Source organism: Urocitellus parryii, chromosome 8, assembly GCF_045843805.1.
Source record: "Urocitellus parryii isolate mUroPar1 chromosome 8, mUroPar1.hap1, whole genome shotgun sequence".
Lineage (NCBI taxonomy): Eukaryota > Metazoa > Chordata > Mammalia > Rodentia > Sciuridae > Urocitellus > Urocitellus parryii.
The window spans coordinates 14,854,195-14,876,769 of record NC_135538.1 but is presented as its reverse complement, the minus strand read 5'-3'; the positions used below and the strand labels follow the sequence as shown (position 1 = coordinate 14,876,769).

Sequence of the window (22,575 nt, the reverse complement as noted above, 5' to 3'; positions counted from 1 at the left end):
CAGCAGTGGACCTTCTCTTTTGGAAGCCTGCTCCACTGTGTCTTACTGGTTACCCAGTGGCCAGGCCTACTGGTTCCCTTCCTTTCCTGCCACCCCAGATTATTGAGTTATTTTTTTAAAACCCATTTAAAGCCTTCCACTTTGCTTACTAAGTTATCATCTCATTGAGCACCAGCACAGGGAGCATGAAAAAATACCTTTGCAAAGGTGTCTGCTGAGCCACAAACTGGAGAGAATGATGGAAGGGAACGGTGACATCTCATTTGGGATCTCCACCTCCAGCCAGAACCTGGGAAATGGGGGATTTCGAGGGTACTGTGCACAGTTGGGTCACAGGAAGCACAGAAAGTGAGGTGGGGAGGTAAAGAAGGGGGGTCAACACAGAAGGAGGTCTGAGGCCCTATCCTGACCTGCACTGGTCCAAAATGGAGTGATGGACCTGCATCTTTAAATAGTGCAGATAAAGGCAAAGAAGGGATAGAAGACTGACTTGGGGTATGGGTGCCCGTATTCTCCCCTTGAAATGTTTCTGTTGGACGTCAGAGGTGAAAATGGGCACCCCAGAATATTCCACTTTACAGAATTTGAAGGTGTACCTGAACCCGGTTGGTGGGATTTCTTCACCATCTGTCTGTCCCTCCTTGTAGTTCGGCAGCTGAAGTGGGTCAGCACTGCCCCCTTCTGTGCAAACACTCTGGGATTTGGACAATGGTTTTTATACTTGTGAATGTCTAATGCACATTGTCCAACAGTAGGGGGACATTTATCCATCGTGCAGTCATTAGGCCATCGTTTTGAAGGCTGTTGAATAACTTATCTGGAAAAAGTGTAAGTATTAATAGTGATTATTTCTGAATGGTAACTTTATGGAAATTTCCCTCTGATTTCTGTATTTTAAAGTCTCTACAATTTATTTGTATTATTGTTGGAATGTTAAATAAGTAGTTTCACTCTGAAGAAAACAACGAAGACAAAAGTCACTATCATTTTTATTTTATTATTATTAGAGACAGTCCACTGATAGGCCAATCTTTCCAGGCAATTCCAGTTAGGGCAGTGATGGCCATTAAAGGTGAGGACAACTGAGATTTTGGGAAATTTGTCTTGGGGCCCCGTGTTAGGGAATGGTAAAGCTGAAACTTAAAAGCCAATCTGTCCAGGGTCTTCCTCTTTATCTGAATCCTGTTTCTCTTTTTTGGAGGTGGGGTGTAGTTTTCCTATTGTTAAATACTTAATCGAAATTTATATCTTAGTATATAGCATACCAAAGATAAATGGCCTCCTCTAAACTGATAGAAGGTGGATACTACTCTCTTCATTTTGTTTCCTATGTTTTTGCTAAATATCTGCAGTTTTGTGTTTAAAACAATAACTCCAAACTGACAAATTTGCAAATATAAAAATAATACAAGAAATGTCCATATGCCCTTTAGCTGGATTGACCTATAGTTACGTTTTCTTCATTGGAGCCAGCATGCCTGTAATCCCAGCACTTTGGGAGGCTGAGGAAGGAGGAACACAATTTCAGGCCATCCTGGGCAACCTAGAGAGACCCTGTCCCCAAATAAAAATGTAAATGAAAAATAAAAGGGACTCAGTGGTAGAGCCCCCGTTTATTTTATATCCCTTCCTAACCATTTCTTGGGAAACAAAACAAACTCCAGAACCTAGATTTCTGTTATGGAGGCATAAGATATAAATTTTAAATTTTGAGATAGGGTTTCATGGAGTTGCTGAGGCTGGCCCCGAACTTCGGATCCTTCTGCCTCAGCCTCTGGAGTCACTGGGATTACAGGTGTGTGCCCCACAACCAATCCCTTATGGTTCACCTTTTTCTTCTTCCTTCTCCCAACCCTGGCTACCACTGATCTTTTCCCATCTGCACAGTTTAGCCCTCTCTGGAATGTCATATAGATTTAGAATCATACAATACATAGCCTTTTCAGATAGGCTTCTTTCACTTACAATATGTATTTAAGGCTCCCCCTGGGGGCTCTTAACCACTGAGTTACATCCCTAGCTCTTTTTTAATTTCAATTTTTTTTTTTTTTTAAAGAGAGAGTGAGAGAGGAGAGAGAGAGATAGAGAGAATTTTTAATATTTATTTTTTAGTTCTCGGCGGACACAACATCTTTGTTGGTATGTGGTGCTGAGGATCGAACCCGGGCCGCACGCATGCCAGGCGAGCGCGCTACCGCTTGAGCCACATCCCAGCCCAATTTTTTTTTTTTTATTTAAAGACAAGGTCTCACAGACCTAAGATCTTGCTAAATTGCCAAGGCTGGCTTTGAACTTGCAATTTTCCAGCCTCAGCCTACCCAGCTGCTGGGATCACAAGTGAGCGCACCATGCTTGGCCTCCCTGTCTTTGCATGGCTCCATAGTTCATTTCTTTTTAGTGCTGAATAATATTCTGTTGCGTGCATGTACCATCATGTATCTACTCAACCTACTGAAGGACATCTTGGTTGACTTCAAGTTTTGCAATTATGAATAAAGCTGTCATAAATATCCATGTGCGGTTTATTTGTGTTTACTTTTCAACACATTTGGGTAAATACCAAGGAGCACAATTGCTGGGTCTTATTGTAAAAAGTATGTTTGGTATAAGAAATTGCCAAACTCTTCTCCCCAGTACGTATATGGCATTGCGTTCTCCCAGATGCCATTTTTGAAGTCGGTGCATTCCTTTGTAAGCCAGTTGGAGGGTCATAGCTTTGTACGGGAAACTTGTTCGATGTCTGAAGTTACTTTTTCCAGATTTTAACAATGTCCCTCTCTTTTTTTCTCCTTTCTCTCTAGTACTGGGAGTTGAACCAACGGTGGGGGTGGGGGTCAGCCACTGAGCCACATCCCAGTCCCCCTTCCCCTTGAATATATTTTATTTAGAGACAGGGTCTTGCTGAGTTGCTTAGGGCCTCACTAAGATGCTGAGGCTGGCTTTGAACTCTCAGTCTCCCAAGCCACCGGGATTACAGATGTGCGCCACTACCCGCCCCCCTTTTATTCAGTACCGGAGATTCAACCCAGGTGTGCTTTACCACGGAACCACATCCCAACCGTTTTTTGAGACAGGCTTCACTAAATTGCTCAAGCTGGCCTCAAACTTGCGGTCCTCCTGCCTGAGTCTCCCAACTCCCTGGGATCAGTGGTGTGCAGCAACGTGCTCGGCTGGAATTCACAGCTCTTAGCACCAAGCCAACCCTCTGCCTGCTGCCAGCGGGGTTGGGAGCCCAGCAGCTGGAGGAGCGGAGCGCGGGAAGCAGAGGGTGGACCCAGCAGCCGGGATGTTCAGCGCCCAAGGCCAGGTCCCCAGGACTAGCTCTCTGCCTTCTAAGGTGCCTGGCCGGGCTCGGGGGAGACCGGGGGGGGGGGGGGGGGCGGGGCTCGGGCTGACCCGGGGCTGTCGCGGCCACCCGGGAGCCAGCAGGCCTCTGTGACGCGCGCCGCGGCCCCCCGGGGCGGCCCCGTCAGCAGCGCTGAGGGCACCCGCTCGGGGCAGGGCGCGCATTCCGCGATGGGGCAGCCCCGAGAGGCTGGCCGGGCCTCACGGGCCCCTGTCGCTCTGCCCCCGGCCGGCGGAGCGCGCCATGCCCTGGTGGAGTAGACTTTGCCGTGAGTAGCGCGCCCCCCAGCGGCAGCCCTCGCCCTGCGCGGCGGTGGCTGGGATCCCGAGAGCCACCTCCACGGAAGGCTGTGGGTGCCAGCCAGAGCCCGGCGTGGGTTTTCCAGCCTTCTGTCTCCCTGTCCCTGTCCCTTCCTTGGAAAAGTCAGCCTGCTGAGGGCAGCACTCAGAGAGAGGGCAGGAAGGGACGGGGATAAGAACAGCGCCCACTGCATCCCCCCAGGGCTGTCCAGTGGACCCCGCTGTACCTGAACATGCCTCAGGGTTAGTTAGCCAAGGGACCGGAAAGACAAGGCCTCCTCTGGGTCCTATAAGCATAAGCCAAAGCCCCCAATCATGTCCTTAATCCAACCCGGAGTTGAGATGAAAACAGATTTGAACACAGCTGCAGTCCACCGCTTCTTTCCAGCGGACACAGTCCCGGGAACTCTGGCTTGTAAAGGAAGCCACTTGGGATACAGAGGCTGAGAGAGGAGGATCGCCAGTTCAAAGCCAGCCTCAGCTACTTAGGCCCTAAGCAACTCAGAGAGACTCTGTCTCTAAATAAAATAAGAAAAAGAGTTGGGGATGTAGCTCAGTGGTTAAGTGCCCCTGAGTTCAATCCCTGGGGGTGGGGGTGGGGAGATAGATAGATAGCCATGGGAGGTAGAAAACTATCCACGCTGCAAGACCCTATGGCTGAGCAACAGTGCCATGTCCTACCTAGACAACAAGGAGAGGAGGGCGGTTGTGCTACCCTAAGGCCCAGGGCTCATTAGATGTGTAATAGCCTGGTGGCATAATGGAAACCAACTTTTAGGAAGCATAGCCTCCCTCCCTCTAAGGTCTGTGTAGTTTGTGCCTGGCGCAGAGGGCAAATAGAGGGTGAGATCCAAGCGCCACAACACTGCACATATCCAACCTGCACCCAAACCGCAAAAATGCCAGCTGGGCCAGCCAGGGTGTCCTGTCTGGAAGATTATTCTAACCGTAGCAGTGTCTAGCATTGCTAAGGTCAAAAGAGACTACAGACTATTTGACCAGTTACGATTTTTAAATGTCCTACATACTTAAAAATGTCCCTCTCAGCCCACAGAATGGGAGAAAATCTTTGCCAGCTGTTCCTCTGACAGGATTAATATCCAGATCAATAAAGATTTTAAAAACTGTAAAATGGCACCAAAAAGCCCAAAATAATTCAATCAATAAATGGGCAAAAGAACTAAACAGACATTTCTCAAAAGAAACACAAATGACCTACAAATATATGAGAGAATGTTCAACATTCCCACTCATCAGGAAATGCATATCAAAACTATACTAAGATTTCATTTCACTCCAGTCAGAATGGCAGTGACCAAGCACACAGACAGTAATACATGCTGGCAAGAATGTGGAGGTAAAGATGTACATTGTTGGTGGGACTGCAAACTGGTACAATCACTCTGCAAAGCAATATGGAGATTCCTCAAAAAACTAGGAATGGAACCACCACCTGACCCAGGTATCCCACTCTTGGGAATTTATAAAGTAAAAATCAGCATAGTATAGCAATCCAGCCACCTCAGTGCTTGCACACCACAACTCATAATAGCCACCTTATGGAGTCAGCCCAGATTTCCGTAAATAGATGAATGAATTGAGAAAATGTGATTTTTTTAGCCATAAAGAAGAATGAAATTATGGCATTTGCTGGAAAAATGGATGGAAAGAGAGAACCTCATGCTAAGTGAAATAAAGCTAGTCTCCAAAAATCAAGGGTTGATTGTTTTCTCCTATGTGGAGGCTAGAGCCAAGTAATGGGAAGAAGGTGTGGCGGGGGTGGGGCTGTGGCTCAGTGGTGGAGCACTTGACTCACATGTCTGAGGCTCTGGGTTCAGTTCTCAGCATAAAAATAAATGAATAGAATAGTCCATCAACTAACAAAATTTAAAAAGAGAAGGTATGGGGGGATTAGGTATCATAAAGATACAGGGAAGATTAATAAAGTAAAAGGTGGTCAAGCAGGAAGGAGGAGGGAAAGGAAAGGGGAGGAAAAGAGGCATGAATTTTTAAAAATCATGCTATGGTGCATATATAAATATGCCACAGGTAACTTCACCTTTCTGCATATAGGAGAAAGAATCAATTAAAAATAAATTTTGAATTAAATGGAAAATCAATAGAATTGTGGGAGGAAATAGGGGGAGGGAAGAAAGGAGGGAAAAGCTGGGAATGGGGACTGGAATCAAATTCCTTGCATATACAGTTTTGTCAGGACGAACCCAGCTAGTGTGTAGAACCATACTGCGCTAATAACAGGAATCCTGAAAGCCACATTGAATGTTGCTGAGCTCTGATCCAGCTACCAGGGAACGGTTTCTGCTCTGCCAACCCACCGCTGTTCATTATTTTTGTGTCTCTAGTTTTGACTAGAATCATTCTAGTCCTCCCAGAATTAAAAAGTCTCAAATTGAAATTGGGGCTTAGGAGATGGGGGAACAGTGGTGTGTAGAAAATGTGCTTCCTCCCACACATTTCCTAATTCCAGAGAACCCTAACGTGTTCTTTTACTGGTTTTCCCAAATGAATATCCAATTCGGGACATAGCAGGCATCTCTTAATTGTACTATTCCTCAGTTCAGTTAGCCGCCACTCCTCCCAACACCTCCATCCAGTTCACTGAGTCACATTAGCTTGCTTATTACCCCTAGTTATTTTTAAAATGTCAAACCTACAGAAAAATATAGCAAATATCTATATGCCCTTAATTCACCAGTTATGGAGATCTTACCACATCCTCTCTGCCCGCCTCCTTAAAATATTTGAAGGTACTGCACACAACCCTTTTGTGGTTTTGCCTGATTTTTGTCCTTCATGACATTGACTTTTCAGGCCAGGCTAGTTCTTTTACAGAATATCCCTCACTGTGGATTTGATTTTCCTCATTGTTTGATTGTTTTGTGTTGGTATCAGGAGCACTGTAAACAGGATTTATGGTCTTCCTCGGTGCCTCTCCTAAGGAGGCAGAATAACATTTGGTCCCATTCTTGAGTATGTTAAGTTTGATTCTTTGGTTCAGTTGGCACTTGAAAATACCTATAATCCCAGCAGCTCCAGAGGCTGAGGAGCTACATCCCCAACCAGGAGGACTGCATGTTCAAAGACAGCCTCAGCAACTTAGTGAAGCCCTTTTTATTTATCAAAAAATAAAAAGGCCTGGGATGTGGCTCCCCAGTGGTTAAGCACTTCTGGTTTCATCTCTTGGTACTTAAATAAATAAATAAATAAATAAATAAATAAATAAAATGAATAAAAAGGGCTGGGATGTGACAAGTCCCCATGGGTTCCATCCCTAGAACTGGGGCGGGGGTGGGGGGGTGGGGGGGGAGTAACCTGTGTGTTAATGCTCTTTTCACCCAGTGTTTTCAGCCTTCCTTGATTCTCAACTGAATAACTATTGCCTTTTTTTAAAACCAGCCTGGTGTTGGAGATGGAACCCTGGAACCCAGGGCCTCACACATGGTGGGAAAGTGCTCTACCACTGAGTAGCACTTTCAGCCTAACTCATTAAAATGAGATCTACAAATTGTAATTTTTCTAAATCTAATATTCTAAAGAGAATGACTTCAAGGATCAGTGTGGAAGTTATATCTGTTTATTGAATTTGTGTGTGTGCATGCGCATGCACACATGTACACTGAGAATTGAATCCAGGGCCTTGTGCATGCTGGCCTGAGCTATATCCCCAACCAATTGATATTTTTCATAACAAGTACTTCCTGCTCCTCAGTTTTTGGTGTCATTCTCAATTTGTGGTTCTCACTTCCTCTCCTTCTTCTCCTCCCCCACTTGCCCTTCTCCTCCTTCTTTTTAATTCTGTGTGCTATAACCCATCAATTCATGCCATTCCTCTTTTTATGCTTCAGAGTGGTCAGTGGGAGCCCCTGCAGACTGGCCCTCCCGTTCTCTCACACACCTTACCAGCTCTTGGGTACCTCCTTTTTCTCACAATAAAGCAAGCGTTCTACAACCCAGCCTGGAATTTCTCCATGGAGCTGGTTTCTGAGGGACCTGCCAAGATGAGTCTAGTTAACACATAGAATTTTCCCTCTTTCGGATTTGTGTAGATACCTTGCTTGGGTTGTTATTTAGCTCACACTTCTCAATCTTTGTTTTCTACACAGTGGAGGTTATATCTAGACCTGATGGATTCCATTTGGAACCTGTGGGTGTGGGGTGTGATTGCGTTTGACAATGCAGCAAAAGATAGGCTATCTGACCCATATAGGACCCTTAACCTTATCCTGAAATGCCTGATGTTAATGAGAGTATTAACTAGTCATGTTTCAAGATATATTTGGTTTCTTTGAACTGTACTTACTTTTCCCCCTTCTCCACTTTTTGTTCATAGTTGGACAGAGCGAGTCTGAAGATGTGAGGGAAAGAGACTCTGATAAAGAGATGGCTGCCCAGTCTGACGTTGTTGAGGACATCACGAAGGACAGGCAGGAGGAAATGCCTGAAGTCATCGAACATATCCCTTCAGAAAGCCATTTAGAAGAGTTAACCCAACCTACTGAGTCCCAGGCTAATGATGTTGGATTTAAGAAGGTGTTTAAGTTTGTTGGCTTTAAATTCACTGTGAAAAAGGATAAGAACGAGAAGTCTGACACTGTCCAGGTGCTTGCCGCCAAAAAAGATGAAGTTGAGGGAACAGAAGGGTCCAATGGGGCCGGTGACCACCAAGAGCTCAGCATGGAGATCAGGGAGTCGGCATCCAAAGAAAGTGAATTAAAGCAATCCACAGAGCAGCCAGAAGACTCCCTTAAGCTCGAGCCAAGCAACACAGAGGTTTCTCTTCAGACTGAGTCTGGTCAGGGGTCAGAGGAAGGCAAAGACGAAGGAGAAGAAAAAGAACCCACCAAGACTTCAGAATCTCCCACCAGCCCGGTTGCCAGCGAGACAGCATCGCCCTTCAAGAAATTCTTCACCCAAGGTTGGGCCGGCTGGCGCAAAAAGACCAGCTTCAGAAAGACAAGGGATGAGGAGTTAGAAGCTTTGGAGAAGAAAAAGGAGCAAGAGCCAGAAAAGTCAGGCGCAGAGGAGAAGACAGAAGAAACCTCAGAGGAGCAGCCACAGCCACAGGACCCCACGGGGGGTGTAGACGAGGCCAGGCTGTCCGGTGAGTTTGAGAAGGTGGAGCTGCCCTCGGAGGATCCAGGCAGCGGCTTGCAGGGCTCTTCGGAAGAGAAGTGCGCTCCACTGGCCACAGAGATCTTCGATGACAAGATAGAAGTCCAGCAAGAAGTCATTGCCGAAGTCCATGTCACCAACGCCACCGAGAAGAAAATAGAGGAGCAAGGATCCGATGGGGCAGACGCGGGAGAGCCCTCGCCACCTGAAAACCTGGTTGAAATGGAAGCTGGAGCGGCCGAGGAGCTGGTGGAGACGGAAGAGGTGTGCGTCCCCAGAGAAGAGGGTCCCCAGCCAGCTGAGCCGAGTGGCGACGAGCAGGGGGTGTCCAAACACCCCGACGGCGTCGTGAGTGAGGTGGAGATGCTGTCATCACAAGAGCGAATCAAGGTGCAGGGCAGCCCCCTCAAGAAACTCTTCACCAGCACTGGCTTAAAGAAGCGTTCGGGGAAGAAACAGAAGGGGAAGCGCGCGGCCGACGACGAGTCGGGGGAGCAGCCTCAGGCTGCAGCAGAGTCGCCGGACAGCGCCGATGAGCAGAGGGGCGAGAGCTCCCCTTCATCCCCCGAAGAACCCGAAGAGATCACGTGTCTGGAGAAAGGGATAGCCGAGGGCCACCAGGAAGGGGAAGGGGAGGAGGGAGCGACTTCCGACGGAGAGAAAAAGAGGGAAGGCATCACACCCTGGGCATCCTTCAAAAAGATGGTGACGCCCAAGAAACGGGTCCGGAGGCCCTCGGAAAGCGACAAAGAGGATGAGCTGGACAAGGTGAAGAGCTCTACCTTGTCTTCCACGGAGAGTGCAGTCTCCGAAATGCAAGAAGAAACCAAAGGAGCCGGAGAAGAGCAGAGGCCGGAAGAACCAAAGCGCAAGGTGGACACGTCGGTGTCGTGGGAAGCTTTGATCTGTGTGGGGTCATCCAAGAAAAGGGCAAGGAAAGGATCATCTTCTGATGAGGAAGAAGGACCGAAAACCACAGGAGGAGACGGCTGCAAAGCAGAGGAAGCCGGCAAAGACAAAGAGACGGGAAGCAACACCATCCTTGCCAGCTCCCAGGATCAGGATCAGGGGCCAGGAAGTTTCTCCCCCGAGCCAGCTGGAAGCCCCTCGGAAGGGGAGGGTGTTTCCACCTGGGAGTCCTTTAAGAGATTAGTCACCCCAAGAAAAAAATCCAAATCAAAACTGGAAGAGAAAACCGAAGAGCCCGCTGTGGAACATTTAGCTTCAGAGGTTGAACCCGGGAAGGAAGAATCTTGGGTCTCAATTAAGAAGTTTATTCCAGGCCGTCGGAAGAAAAGGTCGGATGGGAAACAAGAACAAGCCGCCGCCGAAGACCAGGGGCCAACAGAAGCCAACGAAGATGATCCCGATGTCCCAGCCGTGGTACCTCTGTCCGAGTACGATGCGGTGGAGAGGGAGAAGCTGGAGGCACAGCAGGCCCTCCAAAGTGCAGAGACGTCCCAAGAAAAGATGCCTGTGGACGTGTCTGAGGAGCTCAGCAAGAATCTGGTTCACACGGTGACTGTGGCCGTCATCGATGGGACCAGGGCGGTCACCAATATTGAAGAACGGTCTCCTTCTTGGATTTCTGCTTCAGTGACAGAACCCATTGAACAGGCGGAAGAGGAGGACATTCCATTAATTGGGGAGGTCACTGAAAGAGAAGTCATTGCAGAAGAAACCCCCGTGGTCATGGAGACTTTGCCGGAGAGCAGAGAGGCCCAGGATGTCACGATGGCCATCGAGGTGGAGTTGACTTCTGAGGCGGTGACAGCTGCAGAAACCACGGAGGCGCTGGGTGCCGAAGAAGCGACGGAAGCCTCGGGTGCCGAAGAGACTACGGAAATGGTGTCAGCAGTTTCCCAGTTAACCGAATCCCCAGACACCACCGAGGAAGCCACCCCTGTTCAGGAGGTCGAAGGTGACGCGCCAGACCTGGAAGACCAGGAGAGGCGGACTCAAGCCGTCCTGCAGGCGGTCGCCGAAAAAGTGAAAGAGGAATCCCAGCTGCTGGAGACCCGCGGGCCGGAAGGTGTGATCCAGACCTCACCGAAAGAGGAGCCCAGAGCCCCAGAGGTGGAAGGAGCAGAAGAGGGTCTGAGGAGAGAGATGGAAGGACCTGGGGGGGAAACCAAGGCTGAGCACTCCACCCCAGGCCCTGTCGTTACCCAGACCTGCCCTGAAAGCTCTGACGTTCCTCACCTCAGGAAACCTGAAACCACTTGTCAAGAGGAGACTTTAGCTGAGGTCCAGTCCCAGGAGAATGCATCGGAAGAGGCTCATCCTCCTGACTCGACTGAAACTCTGACAGACAGTGGGACCAACGGAAGCACCCCCGTAGCAGATTTTGAAGCCCTGGATACCATGCAGCAAGATGAAGTCGTGGAAAGCCAAGAAGATGATGCGGGCGTCTCGGGTACCCAGTCACAGGTCACACTGGCAGAGGCTGTTCCTGGGCAGAAAGAGGGGCCCCCCTCACCACCTCATTTTCAATCCCAAGAAGAAAACGTAGAGCAATCAGAAATGGAAGGAAGTCTAGAACATAGAGATCCAGAGGTGTCAGTGGAAGCTGTACCCATTCTATCCAAGACTGAGGTGATTCAAGAGACGGGCCAGTTTGCTGAGGAGGAAGCCAAAGATGGAGAGTATGTCGAAGAACTCGAAGCGCCTTTACACATAGACAAAAGCATCAGCCAGGAAAAGGTCACCGAGGTTGCCCTGACAGGTGAAGTGACCATAGGAGCGGAAAGCCAGAATGATAATACTGAACTCCGGAGCCCGAGTCCAGAGATGGCAGCTCAGGGAGAAGAGGAGAAGATGGAAGCAAAGTCAGCACAAGTGAGTGAAGAAATCCCTGAGCAAAAACCAGCTGTTTCCGGATCTGAAGAGCCCAGCCAGGAACTGGCTGAGACCGTTAGTGTGCCTGGCCTGGACGGGAGACAGGAAGGGGGCAGCTTTGAAGCAGTCTCTCCTGGCCCAGATCCAAAGGGAGTGGGGTGCACAGAGGTTCATGTGCAGAGCTCTGAGGCGCTGGCATCTCCAGCAGCAGTGGAGGAAAAGGTCTTAGAAGAAACTGTCGAGATTTCAGAAACAGGTGAAATCTTGGAGTGTGCAGGTGCACGTTTAGGACCAGAAGGGAAAACCTCTGAAAAAGAAGACTCGATTCCTCAGCCAGGGGACACCATTGTGCTCGTGGGGCCCGAGCCTCAGGCAGAATCCATGCCAGTAATAGTATCTGCCACTCCCGAAAGGGGCCTGCCCTCTGATCTGGAAGGAGAGAAGAAGAGCACATCACAGAAACAGAGGTCAGACGAAGACGAGGAGCAGACTGGTCAGCTGGAAGGCCAAATGAGTGTAGCCAGAGACGATCCCCAGGGCGAAAATGAGGCTTGGGAACTTGAGACCAGGAGCAGTAAGTTTGTCCAGAACATCATTCAGACAGCCGTTGACCAGTTCACACGGTCGGAAGAAACAGCCACAGGTATGCTCACAACTGAATGGCAGACGCAGACCCTCCTGATGCAAGCTGACAGCCAGGAGGCCACAGAGGAACCCAAGAAAGAAGAAGAAAGTCAGGAATCTGCGCAGGACGACAGGGAAGCTATTGCAGCCCAAGAAGAGCCAGAGCTCACTGCTGTGCATCCACCACTTGCTGACGCTTCCCAAGATGTGAGCGCAGCTTCTGAAAAGATCGTGACCGCTGAGGTCAAAAGTCCCAGTGTCAGTGTCCAGCAGGGCCAAGAGCTGATTCTCTCATCCAAGGCCGAGGGAGATGGAACAGGAATGAAGTCTGTGTCGGATGAGGGTCAGGCTGAATTAGGAGAAAGAACAAAGAAGTCGCCATTGGAGTCCAAAGAAGACGAAAAAGGAGATGCTGACCACCCAGAGAACCAAAGCTCGACCCTGGCGGATGCTGATGCCTCGGGAGACTTAACCAAAGAGTCCCTGGATGCCAATGGACCAAAACCGAAAGAGGAGGAAGATGCCCAGGAAGTAGGATTTCACGGGGGAAAAGTGCACAGTGAGTCAGATAAGGAGCCCAAACCCCAAACAGAAGAGGAGATACAGAAGCACGGGAGAGAACTGGCAAGACCCGAACTGGCAGAATCCTAAGACATCGTGTAAGTAAACTTCTGTCTTCTAAAGAGATTCCTCCCCCCTTTTATTTGGGAATCCAAATAATTATGATCATTAATTTTTTTTCTTCATTGAAATGCCATTTAGTCTTTTTGGTGTCACAGAAATAATGGCTTCATTTGAACCCTTGTGGAACTGCTTTAGAAGAGGATAAAGGGCATGTGTGTGTTTGGCTGAAGGCACAGGAGATTTCACTGTGCACACCCAGCCTCATATCAACTGTTTGTTGAATTTTTTGTTTTATTTTGAAGTAACTAGCAGTCAAAAGGAGTGTAGGGCTGGGGTTGTGGCTCAGTGGTAGAGCACTTGCCTTGCACGTGTGAGGCACTGGGTTCCATCCTCATCACCACATAAATATAAATAAATAAAATAAAAGTATTGTGCCATCTACGACTAAAAGTATTTTTTTTAAAAAGGAGGTTTATATCCGAGTGTTTGAATTTTTATTTATAGTTCTTTAGAAACAAGTATATTTCCCTCTCTCCCTGTGCCTCCCCCACCTACCAGCAGCATTAACAAGTGTTTTCTGAAGTATCCAATGCATATGGACCTGATAGGAAGTACTACTACACCCACAAGTTTTGTGATATTTTAGCATAATATAATGTGGACCCTCACTAGCCTTTCTTTTTTGCGTGTGGTTCTGAGGATTGAACTCAGGACTTTGGGCATATTGAGCATGCACTCTGTAGCTGAAAAAGACCTCCCTAGCCCACTGACATTTAAAAATGTATTTATTTATTTATTTTTATATTTACTTTTTAGTTATAGGTGAACACAATATCTTTATTTCATTTTTATGGGGTGCTAAAGTTTGAATCCAGTGCCTCACGTGTGCTAAGTGAACGCTCTACCACTGAACCACAACCCCAGCCCAATGTATTATTTATTTATTTATTATATTTGGTACTGGGGAGTGAACTCAGGGGAACTTTAACCCCCGAAATATACATCCCCAGTTCTTTTTATTTTAAGATAGAATAAGTTGCTGAGACTGGTCTTGAACCTGTGAGTCCTGCTCCCTCAGCCTCTCGAGTCACTGGGATTACAGGTGTGTGCCACTGCACCTTGCCACCTTTCTTATTTTTAACGGAGGTAAACTGTCCTATTACTGGGATTCTCAGTTGCTGCAGTTCACTTGGACGGCTCTTGCGTTTTAATTAATAAGGGGGGAAAACAAGGTTTTATTGACTCTGCTTCTCACTTCCTTCTACAGTTAAACTCATCGTATATTTGCAAGACCAGTCTGTGAAAACAAGTCGTGGAGAAGATGCTGCGGAGACTCGAGACCAGCGTTTCAGAACTTTGAGAACCGGAGAGCAGGCATGTCCGCTGATCCCACTCCTAGAGCGCCCCCGACAATCCTGAGGCTTCATCAGGAGCTATAGCCATCCCACAGTTCCTTTGTTCCAAGACCACCTGTATTTTCCCTTGTTACCTTATCACATTTCCGATTGAAGGTTCTGAATTCTTAACCTGGAACTGGAGTTGGCAATACCTGGTTCTGCTTCTCAAACTGGAGTATCATTCTTTATGTATTTATGTGTGTGTTTTAGGTAATCATCCCTCTGTGTTTACTGTATGTTTTTTCTTACTGTGTAAGGACACGTGCAACATAGCACATGCCCTTTGTGTCACACACTATATGATGGGGTGTGCAGCCGTGGGGAAGCCTTGGAAAGACTTAAGCCTCAATGATAACCTGTGAAAAACAGCTTCTGAGAAATAACATTCCTAATGAGAAGGTACAGTTCTTACTTTAAAATTCACTAATGCTCAGGTCCACGGTAGAAGCACTCTGAAATCCATCACTTTCCTATTATGCGCAGTGAGCTAAAAATAAAAAAAAAAAAAAGCATTTTGAGAAATACAGTATGTTCCATTGTTACTGTGAGATTTTTCTTTCTAGTCCAGGGACGGTTGGAAAGAAGGCCTTTCAGTAGCAAATGAAGTCCTAAGTCTTTGCTCCTAATGGTTACTGTTGTTTGGACAGATGAGTGTGCTGATTCTGAGGCAGAGTAGTGAGACGTTTTTTTCATGTTATGCAGAAAAGAATTGACTGTTGTAAGTTTTTGGTTTTTACTCTTGTAAGCTGGGCCGTATTCAGAGATGGAGTCCGGTTCTTTACAAATGGTATTTTGATAGATACTGGATTGTGTCTGTGTCATATTTGTGCCCCTTCTTTTAAGAACAATGTTGCATTATGTTCATTTGGATAAATTGTGATTTGACAACTGATTTAAATAAAATATTTGCTTCACTTAGATTTGCTGGTTTTATTAGGTACTAGGAAGCCCAGGACCAACGTTTACTGGGTTAGAATAAGATGATGACAGTGGTAAGACAGTAGTAGGTAAGCTGGTGCTTTGTAATGTCATCACTACATGAATCCTCCCTTTACACCGGTTTGAGTTAGATGTTCAGAGGAAGTCTCAGCAGTAGTTTTTCAGACTGACATTTCTGGTACAGTTTCTTGTCTTAATTCCTGAAAAAAGCCAGTTTTCTTTGTTAATATTTGGTTTCAAACCAAAAATGGCAGATGTCTTCAAAAGGAATTTTTTTTTGGTCGGGGGGGGAGGGGTGGACCCAGGGACCCAACCACTCAACCACTGAGCCACATCCCCAGCCCTATTTTGTATTTCGTTTAGAGACAGGGTCTCATTGAGTTGCTTAGCGCCTTGCTTTTGCTGAGCCTGCCTTTGAAGTTGCAATTCTCCTGCCTCAGCTTCCTGAGCTGCTGGGATTACATGCCTGCACCATCGCCCCTGGCTCCAAAAGGAAATTTTTAAGAAGACTTAATAGTTACAAAATGCCTTACCTAAAAGTTGATTTGATGGCAGGGTGTGGTGGTGCATACCTGTAATCCCAGCATCTCTGGAGACTGAGGCAGGAAGATCCCAAGTTTGAGGATCCCAAGTTCAAGGACAGAGTTGGGACAATTCATTGAGACCCTGTCTCAAAAAAAAATAAAAAGGTGGTGAGGTGCACTTGGTTTAAATCCCTAGTACACTCTCCACATGCCTCCTCTTGCCCCCACCAAGTTAATGTGATGATCCTTACATAAAGGATTTTGTCAGACAACTGTCCCATAAAGAACAAGCTATATGTATATATAGTATATGTCACCTGTAGTATATAGTTGTGCTTTTTCTCATATGAAACTGGCCTGGCAAATATGCATAAATTCGACTTAACCTCAGTACTCCAGTTTGAGAATTTAAACTGTCAATGATTTTTAAAAAGGTAAACATTCTAGAAAGTTACTTACTTTTAACAAGAAAATTTGGTAGTAAAATTGAAAGTAGTTTTTCTTATTTTAACAAACCTGACTACATATAATTGGTCATATTAATACGACACCTCATGATAACTGTATCATAACATTTAATATCCTTTTAGGAGTTCTTTTCATAGTCACCCGTGCACAATTATTTGTTTTTGAGATGGAGTCTCTCAGTAAGGATCAAGCTGATCTCTAATTTCTCGGCTCAAGTGATCCTCTTGCCCCAGCTTCCCCCACAGATGGAACTACAGGCATGTGCCAGTAAACCCAGAATCACCTGTGTATTAAATAATTCAAATACTTAAATGTTATCAACCTCCAATTTAAAATCCTTCGACTCCCACCTCTACCCATAGAGACTTTTTCAAGGATAATGGAAAGTATTGGAGATGACGGCCGTTCATAGTGTTTCTCTCTGTAGCAGAAAGAAACGTCACTGTCCCAAGCAAGTTAAATGTGTGCCGTTGTCCTTTCTTACCATGTGTGACCAAGTGACAGGCCATCACAACTGGCTTTCCAGTGATCACTGCTTCATGACTGCTTTTTGTACCAATGATGCCTGTGTGCCCTGGATTGCTTCTGTATAAGCTAGACATCAAGGGCTGTGTGGCAATATTTGTTTTATTAATGAGAACGCCAACAGTAGCCAGTTTTATAATTTTAAAGCTGCCGTTTATTTATAAGCATAATCAAATAAACTGCAGAAGTTTGAGCAAGTGCCTCAGTTTTGCTATTTTTGACAATAAAATATTTGCATTACCATGGAGCCATGGACAATAGAAAACAATGCTGCAGGGCTTATAAGCTCAGGCTGGGGATATAGCTCAGTTGGTAGAGTGCTTGCCTTGCATGCATGTACAAGGCCCTGGGTTCTAATCCCCAGCACAACAACAAACTTGTAAACTCCTGCCTCTAGTCATTGAGGAATATACAGTGTTCCCCCTCAGGTAATGTTGCTTAACGGTACCCATGAGTGGCCTCTTTCTGTACATAGATCCTTTGTTCCAATGTTTTCCTTTGATGTTTGGAACTAGAGATAGGGGCTGCGAATTTAGCTTTAAATGTAAGCTTTAAGCTTAGCAGTTACCTCAAATATTTTTGGTTCCTAGTTCTGTTTGGGGTCCAGTTTTCATTAAATAAAAAGCAATGGAATTAAATTTTCTTTCTGTAATTTCACTTTGATTCAATTTGTAATGCTGTTCTCTTCACTGCTGTGATATCTGTGTCACACAAGTGCTGCTTTGAATGAAGCCCTTCACCAGGGACAGTATCCACAGAGCATCACGGGAGCGTGGAATGGGTGTATCTGGGATGGGGCACGGTCCTGGAATTGTGTCTGCTGAACACACCACCTCTCGCACAACTCTGGACACAGGCAGGTTTCTCTTCCCCAGCATCTCACTGGATTTAGGAAAATAATCTGGGCCCTTATGATTCTATCCAAGAAAGCTGACATTTCTTTTTTGTGTAACTGGAATTGAATCCAGGCCCTTGTAAGCCCTCCGCCTTGAGCTTTGTACCCAGCCCCTTTTATTTTGAGGACAGAGCTTTGTAAGCTGCCAAGGCTGCCCTCAAACTTGTGATCCCCCTGCCTCACCCACACCTAGCTGTGATTACACTGCCAAAGGGTGATGTCAGAGATTTTGGCTAAGGTGACAGGACTTGGGGGTTGCATGGTTATGAAGATATTATTATGAAGATAATTATGACTTTTTTTTTTAAATGCTGCCATATTCTAATAACCACTCTACCTTCCTTAGACATTGAGTAACAGGCACTTTTACTCTAGCTTTCTGTAATTGGGAGGACTATCTCCTAACTGCATACTCTTCCATTGCTTATTGACATTAAAAGTGTGAACAGGAAAAGGAGTGGTTTTAGTCTTTGGAGAACCCTCTCTATAACCCTCCTGTTTGGAGACCAGAGGTAGAGGGATGCTTCCCAAATGACACAATGAGTTCTTTTCCCACACAGGGTACTTGAGGACTAAAGCGCAGCATATCTAGCCCTATGCTTCGTCTTCTAACAATCCTAAATAACTTGGTGTAATTAGTGAACACAGCAGTGCTTTAACAGGCTAACATAAAGAACCACATTGTACTTGATCCTACCTACCCACCTTTGCCTCTGGGCCTCACCCAATGCCTGGGAAAGCAGGTGGACTTGCTTCCAGAGCTGGCAACCTGAGAGAAGAACTCAGGTTCTTTTTTTTTCCTATTTTTTTTATTGGTGCCTTATAATTATACATAATGGTGGGATTTGTTGTTACATATTCAATGTACACGCACACAGTAAAACTGGGGTTCTTATAAAAGACTTTGCAAAAATGATCCTGCAGAGACGGCCAGGGTACAAGAGCAGGGTTTATCCTACAGAGTCATTAAAGTGGTTAAGCAGGGAAGTCATGTGACCCTTCTGCCTTAGGGAGTCTCCAGGCCCATTGGGCATGCCTGACATGATGCCCCTGTATGTGCTGCCCACACATGTTTTGGGGCTATTGCATTGGCTAGGAGTTACTGGCATGTTATGAATTGGGGCCACAGATGTTTTATACCCTGTAGAGACAGCCTTGTGTAAGAAAGGAGTTTCTACCCAAAATGTCAGTGGTGTCCTGCTTTCAGAGAATGGAAAACTTGAGACTGGGAAGAGACTGGCTAACATACTGTTTCAATAATCCAAGCAAGTTCTGGGGGTGGCCTACAGTAAAATAGTGTTAGTTTGTGCAATCATAAACAAGTGATTTTGAGGTGGGAGGACATCAACAGATCTGTTGCCCTCTCTGCCCATGGAAGAATGGGGAAAGAACACATACCCAGATCCTTGTAACATTTCTTAAAACCTCATGCACAGGTGAGCACAGTGGCTGGCACATGCCTGTAATTTCCATGATTCAGGAGATTGGGGCAGATCGATCACAAATTCAAAGCCAACCTGGGGAATTGAGCAAGACCTTGTTTCAAAAAATAAAAAGGGTTGGTATGTAGCTCAGGGATAGAACACCCCTGGGTTCTAGCCTCAATATGGGTTGTCAGGGGAGGGGGCAAAAACAACAAAAAATACTCTCATGCATAAACTTTAGCTCAGTTACTGAGAAAGGTGAGGATTTGGAGTCCATTTCATTTTAGAATACAAAAATACTTCACTAGATTCTTCTGTGATGAAAGATATATATAAGCAAGAAAACATAATGCACCTCAATGTATTGTCACTGGAAGAGAAAGAAATTCGATCACTGTCTACCTGAAGCACTCTGTGACCTTGAATATTTTGGCAGATTCAGAATAACTGCAAAGATCTTCCTTTCAAAACTGCGAGTATACGATGAAGGTACACATGCCCTTATTTAAAGAGGAGTCACCCACTCTCTGTGTCATCTATATTTTCCTTTCCTCTGCATCCTTTTACCTTTTGGGCCTTGGTGGCCAGCTAGCGCATCTCTCTGGGAAGAGGGTGCATCACTCAGAAGAGGAAGCCTAACCTGCAGTTTCTTCCCAGTCTCTCCCAGGTCTCCGCAGACCATGGGTTATTTAGGCTCTTGGTTCTCTCTGGCTGGCTGCCTGCTGACCTTGTCTGCTTTGAGGCATCCTTGTGTAACTGAAAAAAGAGAAAGAATTCTTCAGTTTGCTCTCTCTTTTGTTTGGTACTGGGGATTCCACCCAAGAGTGCTTTATCACTGAGCTACCTCCCTAGTCCTTAAATTGCTGAGGCTGGTCTTGAACTAGGGATCTCCTCCTGCTTCAGCCTCCTGAGAAGCTGGGATTACAGGATTTTTTTTTTTTCTGAAAAATTATGGAAAAATCATAAACATCAAAAGTCCAGGAAGTATTTGTTTCCTGGGCAGTGTGACAATGGTGGAGAGAGGGCCCTGAATTGGGACATCTGTGCTCTACAATATCACTAAGAAGTTGTGTGATCTTGGCAAATCACCTAAATCCCATCTTGCTTTGTCATCTGGATTCTTTGTGGAAGATGGTACAGATGACTCTTTGGCAATCATTTGGGGCATTTGATTACTTGGGCAGATTACAAGGACACTTAGAATGAGGTTGCGGGGTTTAGAATAAATCCCAGAGCCTTTCAAACATGTACTTCTGATGGCTAATGTACAGATGTGCACATTGCACCTGTCTTATTAGGAAGTACCCTGTCACTGCGCTCAGTGGTGCCTACCTGTAATCCCAGTTACTCAGGAGGCCAAGGTAGGAGGATCACAAGTTCAAAGCCAGCCTGGGCAACTTGGTGAGACCCTGTCTCAAAAACATAAAAGTGAAAAGGGATGGGAATGTAGCTCAGTGGTAGAGCACTTACCTAGCATGTATAGGCCTGGCTTGGATACCCAGTACTGGAAAGAAGTTGTTAAAAAGCACCTTGCAGTAGAGAAGTATTCTAGAAATGGCACAGGTTCCTTTATGCCCTTCTATTAGCTCCTCTGCTTTTTACAGTTCTGAGAAGTAGAACCAAGATGAAAAAATGGCTTTAAGCAAACTGCCTCAATAGCAGAATAAAGGGGCTGGGGATGTGGCTCAAGCAGTAGCGCGCTCGCCTGGCATGCATTCGGCCCGGGTTCGATCCTCAGCACCACATACCAACAAAGATGTTGTGTCTGCCGAGAACTAAAAAATAAAAATATTAAAAAAAAATAGCAGAATAAATAGGTTAACAGGTGGCTAAGTTTTTCTTCCATTCTCCGTCCCCCAGTTTTAGATCATAGAAATGCTTGCATGTTTGAGAAAATATCACCTTTATCCTTTATAATTTGGAACAATCTAGGTCTAAAGCCAAACACAAAAAGATATGTCAGATGAACAAGAAAAGTCATTCCTTCCCCACCTCCCCCATGCTTTCATTTGGTGATGCATCAAAAGTTTGTCAATTGCAAGAACACAAGACCTAGCTTAGTATACACCTATAAGTCCCAGTGACTCAGGAGGCTGAGACAGGAGGATAGCAAGTTCAAAGCCAGCCTCAGCAACTTAGTGATGCCCTAAGAAATTTAGTTAAGAACTTGTCTCAGGGGTTAACACCTGCCCACGGATTCAATTCCTAGTACCAAAAAAAAAAAAAAAAAAGACCCAAGACTTGTTATTTGCCAAGTGCTGGTCAAACCACATATATTGGTATTAAGCAGAGAAAGTGACACTGGACAGAGGTCCCAGGAGGTTCCTCCAAGGGGGCAATCGGACATCAATTTGACCTGGGCGGGTTCTTGATTTATACTGCTGAAAAGAATTCTGAGATGTGTCAAAAGCCAGGCACAAGGGGCTGGGGATATAGCCCAGTTGGTAGAGTGCTTGCCTTGCATGCACAAGACCCTGGGTTCAATCCCCAGCACCTCAAAAATTAAGAGTCAGGCACAAGCAAAGATTTCATTAAAGGACAGCAAATGTGTATACACCCCATAGGCAGGATGTGGGTACCATGTGAGAAGACGGTGATGCACCCCAGAGTTGTTAAGCTCTGATTGTAGATATGATCTTTCTTTCCTTTTGGGGTACTGGGGATTGAACACAGGGGTGCTTTACTACTGAGCCCTTTTTGTTTTGAGAAAAGGCCCAGGTAGGCCTTGAACTTGTGATCCTCCTGCCTTGGCCTCCTGAGTAGCTGGATTACAGGGATGGGCCCCAGTGCTCAGCGAAGGAGCATTTAAGACAAGACAGATGAACAGGCAAATGAACATTCTGGTGGGGTGGTTTTTAGTTATTTACAACACCCAGCTCTTCATCGGAGGGAGTTTCCCAGACCGCCGTGGTGGAGGTGGCCTCAGGTACTACAAGCCTCTGCATGGCCTGCCTGTCCTTTCCCCTGTACAAGCTTGTGGGAGCTGAACCCGGGTTGGCTGGGATCCTGCACACATCTGTCTTTGTTCCTTGTGATTCCCATGACTTTCTGCCTTTTGGCTGTACCCTGTATCCCTTCGAGGCCTCTGGAGGGTGGCGGGGTGGGTGGAGGGCTGCAGAGGCTCCACCTAATTTACCTTTTCACAGATATTCAGACATTAACTTGGTACAAGGCTGTCATTTGAGTTGGGAGAAGTAAATTGTTTTTAAGGTTCAACCAGAGGATAGGAACGATAGTAGAATGAATCAAACATTATCACCCTATGTGCATACATGATTACATGACCTGTGTAACACAATATCATGTACAACCAGACAAATGAGAAGTTATACCCATTTATGTATGATGTGTCAAAACATATTCTACTACCATGTATAACTAATTAGAACAAACAAAAACAAAAATATATGACGATTAAACCAGTAGAAACCATTATTTATTAATTTCAGTTTATATTGTACTTTGAATTCCTGTTGTTAGGCAAGCATCTATTGGTCTCCTTTTTTCTTCTTCCTAAAGAAAGTCAGGGAAATGGACTC

General features: G+C 45.9%; 1 protein-coding gene across 2 annotated transcripts in view; it reads left to right on the top strand.

Annotated features, from left to right (window-relative positions):
- Positions 1–15,179, top strand: part of Akap12 (A-kinase anchoring protein 12) — a 90,047-nt gene extending 74,868 nt beyond the window's left edge. For both annotated transcript variants that reach the window (XM_026399939.2, XM_077801785.1), the window contains 2 exons: positions 7,997–12,899; positions 14,132–15,179. In XM_026399939.2, the coding sequence (XP_026255724.2) occupies positions 7,997–12,891 (4,895 nt within the window). In that variant the 3' untranslated portion in view covers positions 12,892–12,899; positions 14,132–15,179. The remainder of the gene's footprint in view (positions 1–7,996; positions 12,900–14,131) is intronic.
- Positions 15,180–22,575: the final 7,396 nt, after the last annotated feature.